Raw genomic sequence first — 17,577 nt, 5'->3', positions numbered from 1 at the left:
AATTAATTAAAGAATAAGAAAGAAAATTGAGAAAATTTTTTTTGGAATAATTTCAGAATTTAATTAATTGAATAATTACAAAATTCTTTTCTCTTTTCTGTTTTAACGTAATAAAATTTAATTTTTTCGTTTTCCTTCCAGCATTTTCATTCAGAATTTCATTAATACCAATTAAATATCACATCGTTTCTGAAATTTTATAAATTCAAAACAAAAAAGAAAAAAAATATTTTTTAAAAAAAAAAATATTTTGTTAGAATGAAGAAAGAATGAAAATATCGATTAAAACATATAAAACTCATTCGTTATGGGCGGTAATTACTGAAATTTTTAGAATAAGCAAAATCAGGAGAGAGAGAGAGAGAGGGAGAGGGAGAGGGAGAGGGAGAGAGAGAGAAAGAGAGAGAGGGGAAAAGAAAGAATATATTTGAAAAGGAAATAAAAACATCTGCGATGATAAATTTAAAATTCAAATTATTATTTTTTGGTGTAAAAAAAAAAAAAAAAAAAAAAATTTTTTTTTTTTTATTGTTTATATGTAAGAATAAATTACATTGAAATAATTTAGAATGAAAAAAATATTAGCGAAAAGCTAAAATTGAATAAACAAAAAGAATAAATTTTAAAAAATTTAACTTTTGAAATATTACTAAAAGATTAATTTTATTAATAACTATTCATTTGATCCGAAAAAAGAGCGAAAAAAAAAAAAAAACGATGAAATGATCGTTTTAAAATTTAGAGAAAAAAAAATGGAATTTATAAAATTAATTATAAAAAAAAAAAAAATGGAAAGATAAAATTACCAAATTATGATAATCCCTTAAAAAATGTCAAATTGATCATTTTATGAGTCATTAATTCAATAGCAATTCAAAATTATTTAAAAGCAAATGAATAGTATTTGTTTTCTTTTCTTTTCTTTTTTTTTGAAATTAGTAAAAAATAAGTTATTATAAATTAATTATTCAATTTTAATCCAATCAATTATACGAATAATTATATCATTATGTTATTTTTTTTTTTTATTTTTAAATAAAAATTGGAGGAAAAAAAAAATTGATTACTACAAATATTTATTTTTGATAAATTTTTTAATGATATGTAAATTTAAAATTATATATTGCATAATATAATATTGTTAATATAAAAATTTCTAAAGAAAATTTTATTTGAAAAAAAAAAAAAAAAAAATAAAAAATAAAAATTTATTAAAAATATAAATTTATCAACAGACCAAAAAGTTATTTATTTGAGTGTTACAATGCTTTTCCTTATTTTTCATACTTTTCATAGATTAATTGATTAATTAATTAATTAATTATTTTTTGGTAATACTATCAATTTAACAAACATTTTTTTTTTTCTAATTGAATTTCTTCAATTAATAATATATAGTAGCTTAGCTACTATTTGTGTTATTTTTTAAAATTTTTAAATAAAAAAAAAAAAAAAAAAAAAGTGAAAAGCTAAGTTCAATATTTGTGGAAAAATGCTTGATTGATTACATAATTTATGATAGAAATTTCATTAAATTAATAAATTTTTAAAAAAATAAAAAAAATGTAATTTTTAATAAATAATTAAAATATAATTAAAAATAACATAAGATTGCATATAAATTGCAAGGAAAAAGTTTGGATAAATCCTTGGTAATTGTTAAATTTTTTTTTTTTTTTTTTTTAAATTTTAGTTAAAAGTTACTGTAATATTTCTTTTAAAAAAAAAAAAAAAAAAATTAAATTAAATTTTTTTTTTTTTTTTGCATCTCTCTTCTTCATTTCAAAAATTGTAATAATGATTTTCATGAAAGTTTAAATGTGACAATGATTGTCATAAAAACTTGAATATTATGATAATGTTTATCATAAAATAAAAAATATGATAGAAGGAAAGAAGGGAAAAGCACAAAAAAGCAAAAACGAAAAAAAAAAAATAAAATAAAATAAAAAGTAAATAAAGATGGAAAATAAAGATAAATGTATGTATGTATGTATATTGATTCATCATTTAAGAATAATAAACATTACAATAAAAAAAAAAAATAAACAAAAACTGAATTTTTTCATTTTTTTTTTTTAATTAAAAATTTAAAATCAAAAGAGGAAAGTAAGAAATAAAAATGAAATTAATGAATTTTCATGGCATCAATGAGAGAAAAATTTTAAATTTTACTATCATTTGAAGTCAAAATAATTTATTTATAATGAAACAATGCTGTTCGAAATTTTATGTTTCTTTCTTTTTTTTTTTATTAAAAAAAAGATACAATAGAGGAAAAATATTTGTAAATTTTATTTTGTTACTAATAGTTTCAATGTTTTTTTTTTTTTTATTATTATTATTAGTAATTTAATTCAATCGTATTTATTTAAATAATAATTCTTATATTTTCAAAATTTTAAATGCCTAGAATTTTTCAAAAAAAAGATTTTTTTTTTTTTTTTTCAAGCTGATCATTACCCATCATTGTTAATTTTGCTAATTTGTGCAAAAAATTTGTGTCGAGAACGATGTCGAGAATTGATATCTTTTTTTTTTTTTTTTTTCTTTTGCATTTTCTGCTTGTTTAAAAGGGAAAACAATCCTCTAAATTGCTTATATCTACTTGACTAATTTAATATTTCACTTTTTTTTTTTTTTTGAATAAACTTTTCTAACACTTACCATTTTGTCACTTTGCTTTAATATTTTATTTATACAATTGCTAAAAGTAAATGAAAATCAATTTATTATTAATTAAGTTAAGCACATTTCTACTTCAATTTAGCAAATGCATATTTAAATTTCTTTTAATGTCTAATTTTAAACTAAAAATTCAGACATCCAAATTCTCTGCTAACTTCATTTTTCAACCTTTTTTTTCATAAAACCTGGCAAATTTAATGATTTACTTAGTTGCAATTTACTTCACAGCAAATTTTTACACCAAAAACTTTTTTTTTTTTTTTTTTTTGTCAGTCAGAAAAAAAAAAAAGAAATGACACAAAGTCAAAAAATAAACATAACAATATCTTTTTCTACTATCATTCACTCTTTTATCATTTCATTTTATCACTTCTAAAAATGAAATTCATTGGTAAAAAAAAACAAAAACAAAAACGAAAAAAAAAAAATGACAAATGACGTCAAAAACAAAAAGAAAAAATAAAAATTTTTAAAAAATATTCAAAAGAAAAAGTTTTCATTTTTTTTTTTTCTTCGTTTTTATTGAATAAAAATTAACAAACAAACAAACAAACAAACAATTCTTTTTGTAAATTTTCTTTTTTTTTTTGTTAGTTTTAAGTGAAATTATAAAAATTTTCGCCTTGAAATGATAATAAAAACGATGGATGCGCGCAATGATAAAAATGAAAAAATGCGCAAAAATTTCACTGATAACAACAATATTTTGAAACAGAAATTCTTTTTCAAAAAAATTTTTTCTCCATTTTTTGTAATTTGCGCAATCTTATCGAAATCTTTTTTTTTTTGAAAGAAAAAGTTATTTGTCAATGTTTGAAAAAAATTTTTTTTTCATTTTTTTCTTTTTTTTTTTTTTTTTTATCATTAAGAGATAATTATTATTGATTATATCGATGATATCATTAAAATATATCAAATGGAATGCAATTGGCATATTTATTTAATAATAATAATAATAAAGTTTGTGGGATATGAATTATTTTTATTGTAAAAATAATTGATTCTCATGAAAATAAGATTTATTTTTATTCGAAAGATGCATATTTTATGCATGCGAAAAAAAAAAATATATTTTAATTAGTTTAATTAACAATTTTTTTTTTTTTAAATTCTATTAAAAAAATTACAAACTCGAATAATGATTCAAATTTTATAACAAATTCATTCTTTTTTTTTTTTTTTTTTCTTTTGTTTGTTTAAAATATATTTATTAGAAATAGTAATTTTTCTTACTTTTTTGTCTTATTCTTTAGAACATTACTTATTGTTGTAAAATTTAAAAATGAAAAAAAAAATTTTTTTTGTAAAAGTAGAAAAAATCGAATATTTTAGTAAAACGTTAATTAACAATTTAGTGCATTTGTTGTGAAGAAACAAAGTGGATAAATTTTTCAAAGTTTAATTTTTTTAAATACTTGAAAAAAAAGAATGTATTATTAAAATATATTACCAAAACAAGTATATTATTAAAATATAATATAATACAAAAATTTTATTCTATATTTTTTGGTATAATTATAAAAAATACAAATTATTGATTGATTGATTTATTGGAAGTTTACTGATTTGTTTTAGTTAAATCAGTAATTTTATAATTTAATAATTGATGAACATTCATTCTATCATCATATCATTACACATAGACAATTAATATTAATTTTAATTATTATAATTAATTGGAAAAATATACGATAAAATTTTATGAAATGAAATGAAATGAAATAATTGCAAATTATTAGATTCATATATTTTCATTATTTTAATTATATCTAATTAATTTTATTCAAGTTTATTTTTATTATTTCAAACATTAATTTTTCCACTTTTATTTCGAACATTTTTTTTTTAAGTGTACGAATTTACTATATGATAATCATATCATATCATAATCATAATCATACAATTTTAAGGAATTAATTGAACTTAATTAGTAACTGATATATTCCTTTTCAAATTTCTATTAAAAACAAAATTAAAATCAATGAAGGTGAAACGAAAGGAAGAGAGAAAATGAAATGGAATGAATTATTGAATGCTATTAAAACATCGAAAATGATGATCATTTCGCCGAGAAAATATTTCAACGGTCAAATTTACAAAATAATAAAAATATTTTGCAATTAATCAAAAATTAAACTTTTATTGATGCTTATCACAGCTGACGCTAACATTTATCATTTTGCATTAAATGCAGCATGCAAATAATAACAATAATCTATCAGATTTTTCGAATAAAAAATTTTAAATTTAAAATGCTTTAAAGCAAACAATGAGATAAACATATAATCGTCAAAACTTGGTGAAATGGAAAAAAAAAAAATAAGAAAGAGAAAGAAAAAATATTAAATAAATATGAATTAATCAATTTTAATCAAACTTATGATTCAGATGTCAATGAAAGTTTTTTTTTTTTTTTCTTGAATTTTTGATAATTTATTTTATTTTCTAATCATTTAACAAAAAAAAAAAAAAAAAAAAAACAATAAACAAAAGTTTACAAAAAAAAAAAAATGGATTATTCATAAAAAACATTGAAATTTTTTGATTGCTAATAAAATTAGAATATTTTAAAACTTTTTTATCTTCTTTACTCGAAAAAAAATCAAATTTCAATTCATGAAATAATGAAAAAATTTCACTCGTTACTTATTTAAATATTATTTAATACACATTACAAATGTTCAAGAGATGTTTTTTTTTTTTTTTTTTTTTTTTTTTTTTTTTTTTTTTTTTTTTTTTACTTTCTTTGAAATGATTTGAAAAAAAGAAAAACGAAATAAATTTCAATTTACTGAAAATTTGTAGTATCATTTACAAAATTAAATAATAGAGTAATAATAGATTTTTATTATAATAATAGCAAATTTTCCATCAAAATATTTTTGAAAAATCAAAAACAATTTTGAATTAATTAATTTCAAATTTAAACATTGTACGTTTATTTACTTACATACAAAAGTAATTGGATAATGTATGATAATGTTTATTGATAATATTAAAATCTTGAATTAAATTTTTTTTTTTTTAAAAAAAATGAGAAACTTTATAATTTACATTTTACATTGTAGGGTAGAAAAGCAACGGAAAGGATAAAAATTTTTTTCATCTTTAATCAGTGCACTTTTTTTTTTTTTAAGTTAATTATTTGAGAATATTTATTTAATGTATTATTGCTGAAGAAAGAGTAATTGAAAATTTGACAGAGTAATAATAAATTCAGTAGCTGTTTAATTAAATTTAATAATAACAGTTTAAAAAAAGATTGAGAGCTAAATTCCGATATGCTAGAAAATTCTACGAAAGTAACAAATTTATAATTCAAATAAATTACCAAATAAGGAAAGCAAATTGATGAATTAAATTTTTAATTAGTTGATGGTTAATTATAAAATAAAAATCATCAAATATTAACAATATACTACATCATATATGCTTGATTTTTTTTTCTTGAAAAAAAAAAAAAGTTTGGTAAAAATGAAAATTGAAAATTTTATTTATAATGAAAATAATTTCCGTTCTGTTAATGTGTTGTGTAAGAAATTTTTCCAAAAACTAATTATTTCTAAGATTATTTTCTAAAAGTTAAAAAAAAAAAAACATAGCATAATGCAATCCCTTAACTGAATTTTTTTCTTGAGAAAATCATTTCTGAATTTTTTTTCACTTATTTTTTTAAAAATTTTATTAAATTTCAAAATTACATTAATTAATGAAATGAGAGTAGGAGTAAAAAAGGATGATGTATGACATATATTTAAATATCTGATAATTAAATACTTAAATTGAATAAACTTTGGATTAATTTTGCTAATAATTACGAAATAAAATAAAACATAATAGAGCAAATAATTAGTATTTGAATTAAACTTTTGATATTTAGATCATTTCAACAAACAGATAACACTCATTTGTTTAACAAAATTTTTGAGTAGAAAATGAAATGGTTTGTTTGATCAATCATTTCCGATATATTAGTAAGTTCTGAAAGAATTAATTGTGCATTATGTATAATTACATTTTAATGAAATACTTATTATGAAAATAATAAAGTTAATAATAAAAATATGCATATGCCACATTTCTTTTATATCAATTAAATCTACGACGACTAATTTTTAAAATCATTTAAATTTACTTAAAAGTAAGAAAATTATTATGCATAATTGCGTATTATAGTTCATATAATAAATATAGTAAATATTCATCTAATCTGAAATTTGAAATAAACGTTTTACATTTTACAAATTTAAAATTAAAATTGAAATAAAATTGCAATACTATCGTGAACGTCAACTGTTTTAAATTATCTGTTACTTACATCATTTCATGTTAACAACTTCAATTAGTTTCTTAAGATGCTTTAAGCAACTAAATATCATTTAATTAGATGCTAATAGTAATTATATTTTGTTGATATTAAAGCGAATTTTGTTTATTCATCAAAGAATTCATCGATTTCACATTAAACAAACAAACATCCAATTCCAAATATAATTTTTAATTGCCAACTTTTGTCATGCATATTCAAAATACAAATACATCAAATCTATATATTCTCAACAAATCGTTGCCATATTTTAAAAAATAATTTAACTTAAATTTAAAGCAAAGAAAAAAGGTCAATTTAAAAGAAAATTTTTTGAAAGATAAAAACAAAAACAAAAATATAAATGAAATGTGGGATTTAAATTTTTTAAAAAATAAAAGATAAAAAGGAACAAGTGGTATCATACAAATTTGAATTGAAAAGTTAATGTAGCAGAAGTTGTTAGGGGAACAAAAAAAAAAAAAAAATGATTTATTGTTTATGCAAGATTTCTTTTCATTTGTTAAGTTTTTAATAAATTTTAATAAATTTTTAATTTTGGTGATTATGAAATTTTATGATAAGTTAATTTAACTGATACTGTTAAGGTTAATTGTTTGAGAAATTGACATTGAATAAAATTATCATTGGGAGAAAACACATATTATTATGATAACAGTGCAGGAGGAAATCTTTATCAATTTGAATATCAAGCGGGTTGAATTGAAATTTCAGAAAATTTCTAAAATTTATTAAAAAACATTTCACTTGAAGTAACAAAAATTTTAATCAAAAAAATAATGAATAAATAAATAAATAAATAGATAAATAAAAATGAAATGAAGTAAACAATTCAGACAAATATTAATAAGCAAACGAACGCATAAATAAGTAAACAAGGAAATAAATGAACAAATAAACAAATAAATAAGCAAACAATCAAATAAATAAAATGTAATCAATCCTATAGAGTAAATTTAGATTGTCATAAAAAAACATTTACTTTTGTACTATTCACATCAAAGGTAAAATAGCAGATTTTTTTTAATTGAATTGCAAATTGATTAAATAAAAATTTTTTACAAAACATTAAAAAATGTTTGAATTCAATTCTTATGCATACAATAATGAGAGACAAACGTAATAAATTTGATAAAAATTGCACTATAAAACTGAAATAGTTTAACAAATATCGGAAATCATTTTTGAGTGATACAAATCGAACAGTGTCACCGTCGTGTCACAGATGAAAAGTTAAACTGATAATGCATAAGGTTTCATTTATATTTAATCGAATTTCACAATTAATCAGTTTTTTTTTTTTTTTTTGCTTTCATTTCATCAAATTTAAATTTCAATACAAAATTATAATTATATGTGGCTAACAATAAATTCATTTATTACATTTATTTGATACATTCATTCAAATATTTGTTTGCAATAAATGAATGAAAAAAGAATAATTGTATTATAAACTTGAAGTAATATTCATCTGTTCCTTTTAATTTAAATTTTTAATTGTTATTATTAATTTTTCGTTTTATTTTTCTTGCATTCTTAATTAGTAATTTAACTTTATCTCTTCGTTTTCTACACTCGTCAATTCTAATTAAATTGCTCTCTGAAGTTTGATTACTTTCTGAATTTTTAATTATCAAATGTTATTTATAAAATTTTTCAAAAACTTTTAAATAATTCAAATTTTCAATGAACTGCCTTTCTTTCTTTGATCGCCTTTCTTTTTATTTCTTGAATTCTTCATTTCAAAAACTTGTCCTACCTTATAATAATCTTAATAATAATACAGGACAAATTTTTAGGTTTCTAAATAATCACTATAAAATGCTGAAATTAATTATGCGAAATGGAATTAAGCTTACCTTTTGGCGCAAAAATTTAAAACCAAAAAAAAAAAAAAACTAAAATATATTTCACTTTTTGCCAACATTTGGCTAAACTGATACTACTAATTACTAATAAAAATTTTTGCCTCCAATCAGTCAATCAATCAATCAATCAATCAATCGATAAATCAATAATTGATATCAAATCAATTCATACAATAGAAGATATTCCCTCACTGAATTATTTCAATCGATAGCAAATGACAAAATCAATTTGACAATTCAAATATTCTCTAATCAATCGATAATCAATATCCACGACAACCAAATGCTCCGCCAACCAATCGATAATTCACATTGCATTGGCACGTTTCCAGCATTTGTTCTGCATCTCTCATATTCTCTTCCATCGTATACTCACAATACTATTTCGCCATTGCTCTCATTCTATGCTGTTAAAATTGAGTTGAAAACGAAATGTCTCATTTCCAATATGAACAAGACATCTTTCGACCGATACTAACAAATTTTCAATCAATTTCCCTATTTTCTTCCTCTTTTTTCAATTTTAAATTTCAAATTTAAATTTTTTTTAAATTCGAACTCTCAATAGATGGAAGTTAGAGTTAATTTGATAAGAAAATTTAGATTCCATAGTCTAAATTTTGAATTAAAAGACTTGAATAAAAATTTGAAACTTCCTTTCTAAACTAGAATTTTGATGGATTTCATCTGAGACAATTTTATTCATTCACTGAAATGAGATTTGAGTGGTAAAGACGGTAAGCAAATACAAAGAGTACGATGTGACAACGTGAGAAAGCACTTATTTACCCGCGGGAAAAGACGATAAAAATAAGTGTGGGAGAGATATTTCAAACATACAGAGGAAGAAATGTGTCTAATTGATACAAAGGGATGAAAAAGCCCGAATACAGTAAGATTACGAGTTCATTTATGCGGGGTGTTATGAAGTTGGCCATTTCTACCGTAGCTGTCAAATTTTTATCATGAATTTGCTAGCTTGTGGGTTTTCATTATGAAATATTATAATTTTAAAATTTAAATTCATTATGAAATATTATAATTTTAAAATTTAAATAAAATTTCAAGTCTGGCTTCTTTTCTTTTTTTTTTTTCTGTTTTGATTAAAACATCTTATTGTTAAGTATAAACTGATGAATTCTGATTTTGATTTTTTATTTTAAAAAATTCTAATTTTGATTCTTTTGTTATAGGTATGGAAACAAAAAATGCTTCACAGCAGAAAATTTGTCGAAAGCGTGTGGTGACAAAGAATGAATTGAAAAGGGTTAGTGAAATAATTTTATGGTAAATTTCTATTCAAAGCATTACTTAGTTTTTTTGTGTTACATTTGCATATGTAAATTAGGTTTTCATATATTACATAACGTGTGAATAGGCTATAATTCAATAAATTAGGATAAATTTGTAAGCTGCAATTTTATATATTGATTGCATATGCCTTTCAAATTTTTGTATGCTTTGTGAGCAGTTCCATTTATATATTGTTACCAGATTTTTTCACATATACATATGGATATATATGGAATTCATACGTGATGAAATTTCCTTTGTGCTTTTATTTATTTAAACTTTTCTTAGAACTGTAATGCAAAGGAAACAAAAATTTTGTTAGGGTGAAAAAATATTTCTGTTGATTGTATTTCAGATTTTGACATATTATACCTCGCAGCTACCATGTGTCACTGAAGCTTGTAAAGTGGAAAAACGTGAATTAAATTCCTTGGTTAAAAACCTTCAGGAGGAGATCCGCGCTAAGGTCCAAATTTGACTGAATTTCGAAAAAAATTTCGTATCATTATTTCGAAAAAAAAAAAAAAAAAAAACTTTTGCCTAATCAAAAGCAAGTGTGAATGATTACAGGAAAGCAACGGCAAAATTTTCGCCATAAATTCGTTGTAATAACTAATTTACGCTTTAATTTACTGTCAGTTTCAAAGTTATCTTCAAATTACAGGATGCATCAATTAAAACTTTACGTGAAAATTTATCAACATTAAGGCTTGCAATTCGAGAATTCAGTTGCTTCATCGCTAGCAATCATCCCGGAACAAAGGTAAATCTTTCTATTGAATTAAAATATCTTTCTTTTATTGGTTATTCCTAATCCTCGATAGTTTTTTTACTCTATCATAATGTGATAGCAATAAAAACAAAGTGTTAAGTGCATATTATAGATGTTAAAATGAGCGGTTTCATATTATATCGTGCAAAATATCTCAGCATATATCGTAATCAATGAGCACGTAATGCTTATATTCTAAGATTTTCGTAGTTATGTCTTCAGAATCGTAAACTGATCGACACTGATGTTGTATATTATCATTCTCAGTTGTACTAACCCGCAATTGTTTAATGAACTTCGATGTAAGGACAAACAATAATTTCATCAGTGATAATTAAAAAGTTTACTTTTGTTGATATTCCTGTACCATTGTTCATTTCATTGTTTCACTAGCAGTTAACATTTTAGATTGCTATAGCAGCTCGAACATGGGAAAAACGGTGGAAAGCGGAAGATGAAGAGGGATTATGGAATATAGCAAAGTCACCAATAGTACAATCGGCAATGAATCGCCATCGGTCTACTAAACTGAATGCATCATCTGTTGAAAACATTTCCACTGCCAATACTACACAGCCTGAAAAGGCACAGTTTGTTTCATTGCAGCAGAATAATACATTTCATGAATTTGCACGGAAGAATGGTTAGTTTTGTTTTTAGATTTAAATATTAAAGCAAAATAAATAAAATGAGTAATAAAAAAAAAATTTGAAAAAATTTTCTTACATAATTTTCTTAACATTTTCTCTTTATTTAGTGTCAAGGAAAAAATATAATTGTTTTTTTACTGTATAATTTCATCATAATCTGTTTTGATTCCGAATGAATTCTAAAAATTCTTGTAAGAAAATGTCATCGTGTTAAATCTTTTCATTTCAGCGACAGCAGTATCACGTGTAACTAATTCGAGCATTTCACGTAAATCGTCAACAAATTTAAAGCAGGTTATTTCATCATCTCTTTCAACTTCAACTAATAAGGGTAATTCTTCAACGCCAAAAAATCACTCAGTGGCAACAGCTAAGGATAATTCTTCAACGCCAAAAAATCAGTCAGTGGCAACAGCTAAGGATAATTCTTCAACGCCAAAAAATCAGTCAGTGCCAACAGCTAAGGATAATTCTTCAACGCCAAAAAATCAGTCAGTGGCAACAGCTAAGGATAATTCTTCAACGCCAAAAAATCAGTCAGTGGCAACAGCTAAGGATAATTCTTCAACGCCAAAAAATCAGTCAGTGGCAACAGCTCATGTTTTAATTACTGTGAATCAGCCGTTGAATTTGGCTGTGTCATCGGTTGCTAATAATCGTATTTTGATGCTAACGAACTCCCAGTGTAAAACTACAGAGACTAACAATTCATTACAAATAAATGGACAAGGTATGACTTTTTTATTAACTGATTTGCTTGTATATATTAATCAAACTTTTGCTGGAATCATTTTCTTGTATTTCCTTCTGGAGTCTTTCAAATTTAGCTTAATTAAGTTTACCTGATATTATTAAATTTCATTTTTTTGTAAGCTCTCATTGATTTTCTATGCTGAACTGTATAAGAAAGGAATAGGAAATGAAAACGACGTTCTGGACACTGTTTAATTTAGTAGTAATCTTGCATAACTTTTTTGAAATCCTATTCTATAAATGATCGATGATATAAGAAAAAGTAATTAAAGCATAGTATTTTGATCTGAAGTTTTACTACTTTGTATTTAGTCCCCTACTAATAATAGGCGAAAACTTAGTTACAGGAGCCTAATTACAGTATATTTTTTATCGTAATAGGATAGAGGTTGATTATTTGCATTTTCAAAATTATTCAAAGTGTCTCAGCATTGTTATTTGGGAGATTATTTATTTTCATTTTTATTATTTTTATTTCTTAATGATAAATTGATGAGCGAATGTGAGGTTTAAAATTGCTTCTTGATTTGATAAATAGATGATAAATTCAGACAAATGCAAGTGAAATTATCGATTTAATTCCAGCAAGTATTTTATTACCAGAGTTATTTAGAAATTGATTCGATGATGTTTCTTTGTAATACCTTGGTGAATTATAGCTTGAAACAAAGTACTAAGCTACAATTCATCTAATTTTTACATAGGGACATTACTGATCATACTTGCTGCCAGATCGAGAATAAGAGTATCTTTGATGAGCGCTGCTTTGTTGCTACAGTCTTACTTCATTTCGTGGCTTTTATTTTGTATTTTGTAGTTTTATCATTAGTATCGTGTTATTTGAGTTGAATTATAGAGATAATAGAAAATGTTTTATATCAGTAACCAATCTTGAAACTAAAAACGCTAATTGCTAGAATTTTTGCCTCAAAAGTATCCTATTTTTTAGATATCGGTCATTCCTCGACAGTTAGATATTTAAGATTGAGTAGTGCGAAAACAAAGCGTAAAAATCCTAGTGAACCAGTTGGCATTAAAAAAATTCAAAGAAGTGAAACTGTTAGTGATGTGATTGTACTTAGCGATGATGAAAGTGATGAAATAGTGGATATTATTCCAGTAAGTTTTTAAATAGTTTTACTAATTTTTCAGATAAAATCTTAATCGTTTCATTAGGAAAAGCAATTGTTAATTTATCACGGTTTTTATGAGTTTCGAAAAAGATTCCTTAATGTTTTGATTAGGCTTTTTCATATTTGAATAATGTTTGTGATTTTTCTCATTGTCGGTTTATGTGAGTTGTTGAAATTACTTGCTAAACTGTTTGAGATAATTTATGTGCATACATAGTTGCGAATAAAGCTCAATTAGAGTTGAAGGAAAATGGAAACAAATGACACTGTAAATTATCTAGGAAAAGTATTTTCCTTAGTGAGGGAAAAAAAAATGATTTGGAAACGAGTAACTGTTAAGATTATATTTTGAAAATTTGCAGAGAGTTGCATTACTAAAAACGAATATAAAAATCTAAAAGAAACGAATCAAAATCATGCATATTGTAGAATACTAAAAAATTTTTTTAGGAAGATATAGTTACAATACCTCGTTATGATTCAATAAATTCATTACGTTGCAAAAAATCTCATCCATTAGTATATCCTAGGCTAAGGATTTATCCAGGTTTACGTATATCACGCCTTCATATTACATGGTTAAATTCATTTGAAGGTTTGTTTTTTTTTCAACATTTATTCACTCACTTTAGCAATGATTATAAAAGCGAATTTGATAATGACAATAAGTTCAATCATCTTTATATTTTATAATCACTATAATGTCAATGAATACTTTTTTTTCTCCAATTATTAACAAAATTTAGCAAATAATGATAGTGATTATCATCCAGTTACAGATATAACAAAGACAAAACATATTATACTAAATGTTCAATATGCTGGTGAATACTCGAAACAGGTTGTTAAATTACATCATAACATATCATAGACTTTTGTATATATCTTGGACTATATATGTAATATCATTGAATTTTATTTAAATAGTTCATTATGACCGCTAATGTAGATCTTCCTTGGGTTTTCTATGAAAACATTTTCAATGAATCAGTTAACATCCCCGTGTAATCCGCTTATTAAAAGAATTAACGTTAGGGTGAATTTTTCCTGCAAAAAAGTGATGGTGATTAATTCCGCCATATTTAGTTCTGTTATTCACCATTTTTCCCAAAGAAGGTGTTTCTTCATTCTTGTTTAAAGTACGTACACTAAATAAATGCTCAAAATTAGGACTTATTTGTAATTTGTTTAATTTATTAATTTTAGAAGTCGCTCTTCAAATTATTTCAGTTTGTTTTATGAGTTTTATGAATTATCTTCTTTAAGTTTCAGATTTTTCATATTTTGTATTATATACGATCGATGGTTGAAAGAGAGGAAGCTAAAGGATGGATAAGGATTTATTCAAAGGAATGTGTTGCTAGCGGGAAGAGTCGATTACGGATTCAATTTGATCATGGTAAATTTTTGAGATGCTTAGTTTTTTTTTTTTTTTTTTTTCTGATGAAGTTGGTATTTCAAACTAAAGTAGTATAATCGGCAAATATCTTTTCCCTCATACCGATATAAATCTTTGATTAAGATACATTTGGAATTTTGCTGAAGATTTATAAACTGAAAGAAGTTTTCTGTTTTTTAGATCAGACTTGGTTCAATGATGCAATCTATTTTACTGGATTTATCGAGTGTGGTTTGGAGAGATATGGTGCATATGCGGATGTATGCAAAGTGGAATTGGGTTCACAGAATAAACAGGTACTTATTTTTTCATTCAAATCATTATCGTTTTTCATTATCGCACTAACATTTAAAATTATTTTTTGTTCTTTTAAATTATTTTTGTTTTATTGGTGCATATGCGAGATATGGTTTAGATAATTGAATTGATTTAATTAATTGAAATAATCAAATTGTTAGTATTACGATTATTTCATTTTTTTTAATTTTTCCAGGTACCAAATAATTTTACAAGACGTCACTGGCCATAGTCTACGACATATCACTGCCACAGTTACATTTTGAGAAGTTTACTGGCTATCATTCGATTAGATGTCAGATATTTTTTTTTTTCTAATCTCCAAGATACCTGCTAAATAATATATATACTTAGGTTTCATTGATGTTTATAACTTTTTAACGATGCGTATAGTGAGTGAATCAGTCATTCAAATTTTTAAACTTTAGATATATATTTTTGACATTCACTTCTTTCTAAGCTAGTAAGTATTTGCATTCAGCATATTGCATGCTGCTAATTTTTAACTTCTCCAGTTCATTAGAAGCTTCCACAGATGTTTTTTTTTTTTTTTTTTCTTTTTAATGTATACTTAAAATCATCTTTATGATGAATTAACTGCTAATGAAATTTGTCGGTTTTTTCATTTTTAAGCTTCTAATAGAACCACTAATTGGATACATTAATGGACAAAGTTAATGATTTCCTGAAATCCTTATCTATGTACTATTGAGAAGATGCATTGATGCGTTACTGATTATGTTCAATCAATAGGAGTCAATTTGTATAAGCATGTATTTGTAAATTTATAGTTTATTTTTTAATTTTATAGTTTATATGAATGCTTATTGCTATTTTTCTATAGCAAATTTTTGCTCAAAAAGAAGTTTTTTTTTTTTTTTTTTTTTTATGAGTGATGAGAGTTCATTTGCTTTCAAATAGGTGACAGAAGCATTAACAAATGATAGTCACCTTTATAAAATTAGAAAAAAATTGTTTTATTATTATTAGAAAATTAAAAAAAGTGTTGTTAGTAAAATTATTAGAAAATTATTTATTGTTTATAAAATTATTGTACATTTTATGGTGCAAAATTTTTTCAGTCTTATTTTCTCAAACTTTTCATTGTGTTAAATTTGTAGAAAGGACTGATATGTGTGTTTATTCATGATAGTGATTGAGATAAACTGTAAGTAATTGTAATATTGCTAAAAAAACAAGAGTAATTGGTGCAATTTCATTTCTAATATGGACATGAAGTTTTATTTTCACTATAAATATAGAAAAAAAAAAAGAGAAAAAAGGAATGAAATAGGGAAGTTATAATTTTAGATGCTGTTAGATAATTTAATTGAATTCGACTAGAAAAAGACTATCAAACAATTTTGGTGCTAATTTTTAAAGTCTTTCGCTTTCAGTTTTAATTACTATTTGTATTAGAGTGGGCTTTCCTCTTTTTTTTTTGTTATTGATGGCAAAAGTGGTCAATATTGTTGCAATAAACTTTGATTCATATTTTTTGTTAGGTAAATTCATAATTTTCATAACTTATTAAAGATAAATCATTTAAACTTCGTGCCTTACTGAATCGCATGAAATTAAGTAATTGCATAAAGTTAAGGATGCTAAATTAAATCTTTACTTGTTTTAACTCTAAAATCAACATTGATTAAAAGTTTTAATTAGCGAAAAAGGAAAGAAGTTTGCTGCCTTATATAGTATTATAATTTTTGATGAAACTTTTCATAAAAATATACGTCTAAATTTAAACCAAAACAAAGTCATAATAATGATAAATTGAATATCATTCTCGATTTGCATATCTTTTAGATGTTGAAAAAGGCATAAGTTGTTGAGAATACAATGCTTAAAGATAAGAATGCAATTAAGTTTTCACTGAAGTAAGACGAATTATGATTACTTCTACATTTCTTTTCGTTTTTCTTTCGAGTATTAAATGAAAATTGGTATGAAAGTGATGAAAATTTAAAAGTTTTTTAATAAATCTTGCATGATTTTTCATTTTTCTTTTTTTCTTTTTTTGTCAAATTCTAATGTTATGTTATCTCTATTTAAAGATTTAAATTCTTTTTATTGAACTTGAATAAATTTAATTATCGAAATTTGAATTAGCCAATGACCAAATGAATCGTAAAACAAAATACATTAATTTTAGTGTTATAAATTATTGATACTATCTTTTTTTATTCTTGATAAATCTTGAACAAAATTATTCTATAATTTTAATCCAGAAATTTTGAAAAAGGTTGAAAATTTACAAATTTTTGCTCAAAAATTTTTCAAAAATGTTGGCATAAATTAAAAGGATATCTGATTAGTGACGAATGTTGAATGAGAAATTTTTTTTTTTACTTTTTTTTTTTGCATTATTTTTTTTAGAGAACAGATTGATATATT

General features: G+C 23.0%; 1 protein-coding gene across 1 annotated transcript; it reads left to right on the top strand.

Annotated features, from left to right (window-relative positions):
• Positions 1–9,848: 9,848 nt before the first annotated feature.
• Bm8764 (KMQK697, putative) lies at positions 9,849–15,412 on the top strand (the record flags this gene model as incomplete). Its single annotated transcript, XM_043082489.1, has 12 exons — positions 9,849–9,864; positions 10,077–10,150; positions 10,532–10,642; positions 10,841–10,939; positions 11,357–11,591; positions 11,828–12,328; positions 13,301–13,470; positions 13,935–14,079; positions 14,264–14,325; positions 14,757–14,883; positions 15,064–15,179; positions 15,377–15,412. The coding sequence occupies 12 exons, from the start codon at positions 9,849–9,851 to the stop codon at positions 15,410–15,412; spliced, it is 1,692 nt and encodes a 563-aa protein (XP_042938423.1).
• Positions 15,413–17,577: the final 2,165 nt, after the last annotated feature.

The sequence above is a fragment of the Brugia malayi genome (assembly GCF_000002995.4).
Source record: "Brugia malayi strain FR3 genome assembly, contig: Bm_v4_Chr4_scaffold_001, whole genome shotgun sequence".
Lineage (NCBI taxonomy): Eukaryota > Metazoa > Nematoda > Chromadorea > Rhabditida > Onchocercidae > Brugia > Brugia malayi.
Note: the sequence above shows the minus strand (reverse complement) of the source record. Positions and strands in the feature narration are given on the sequence as shown.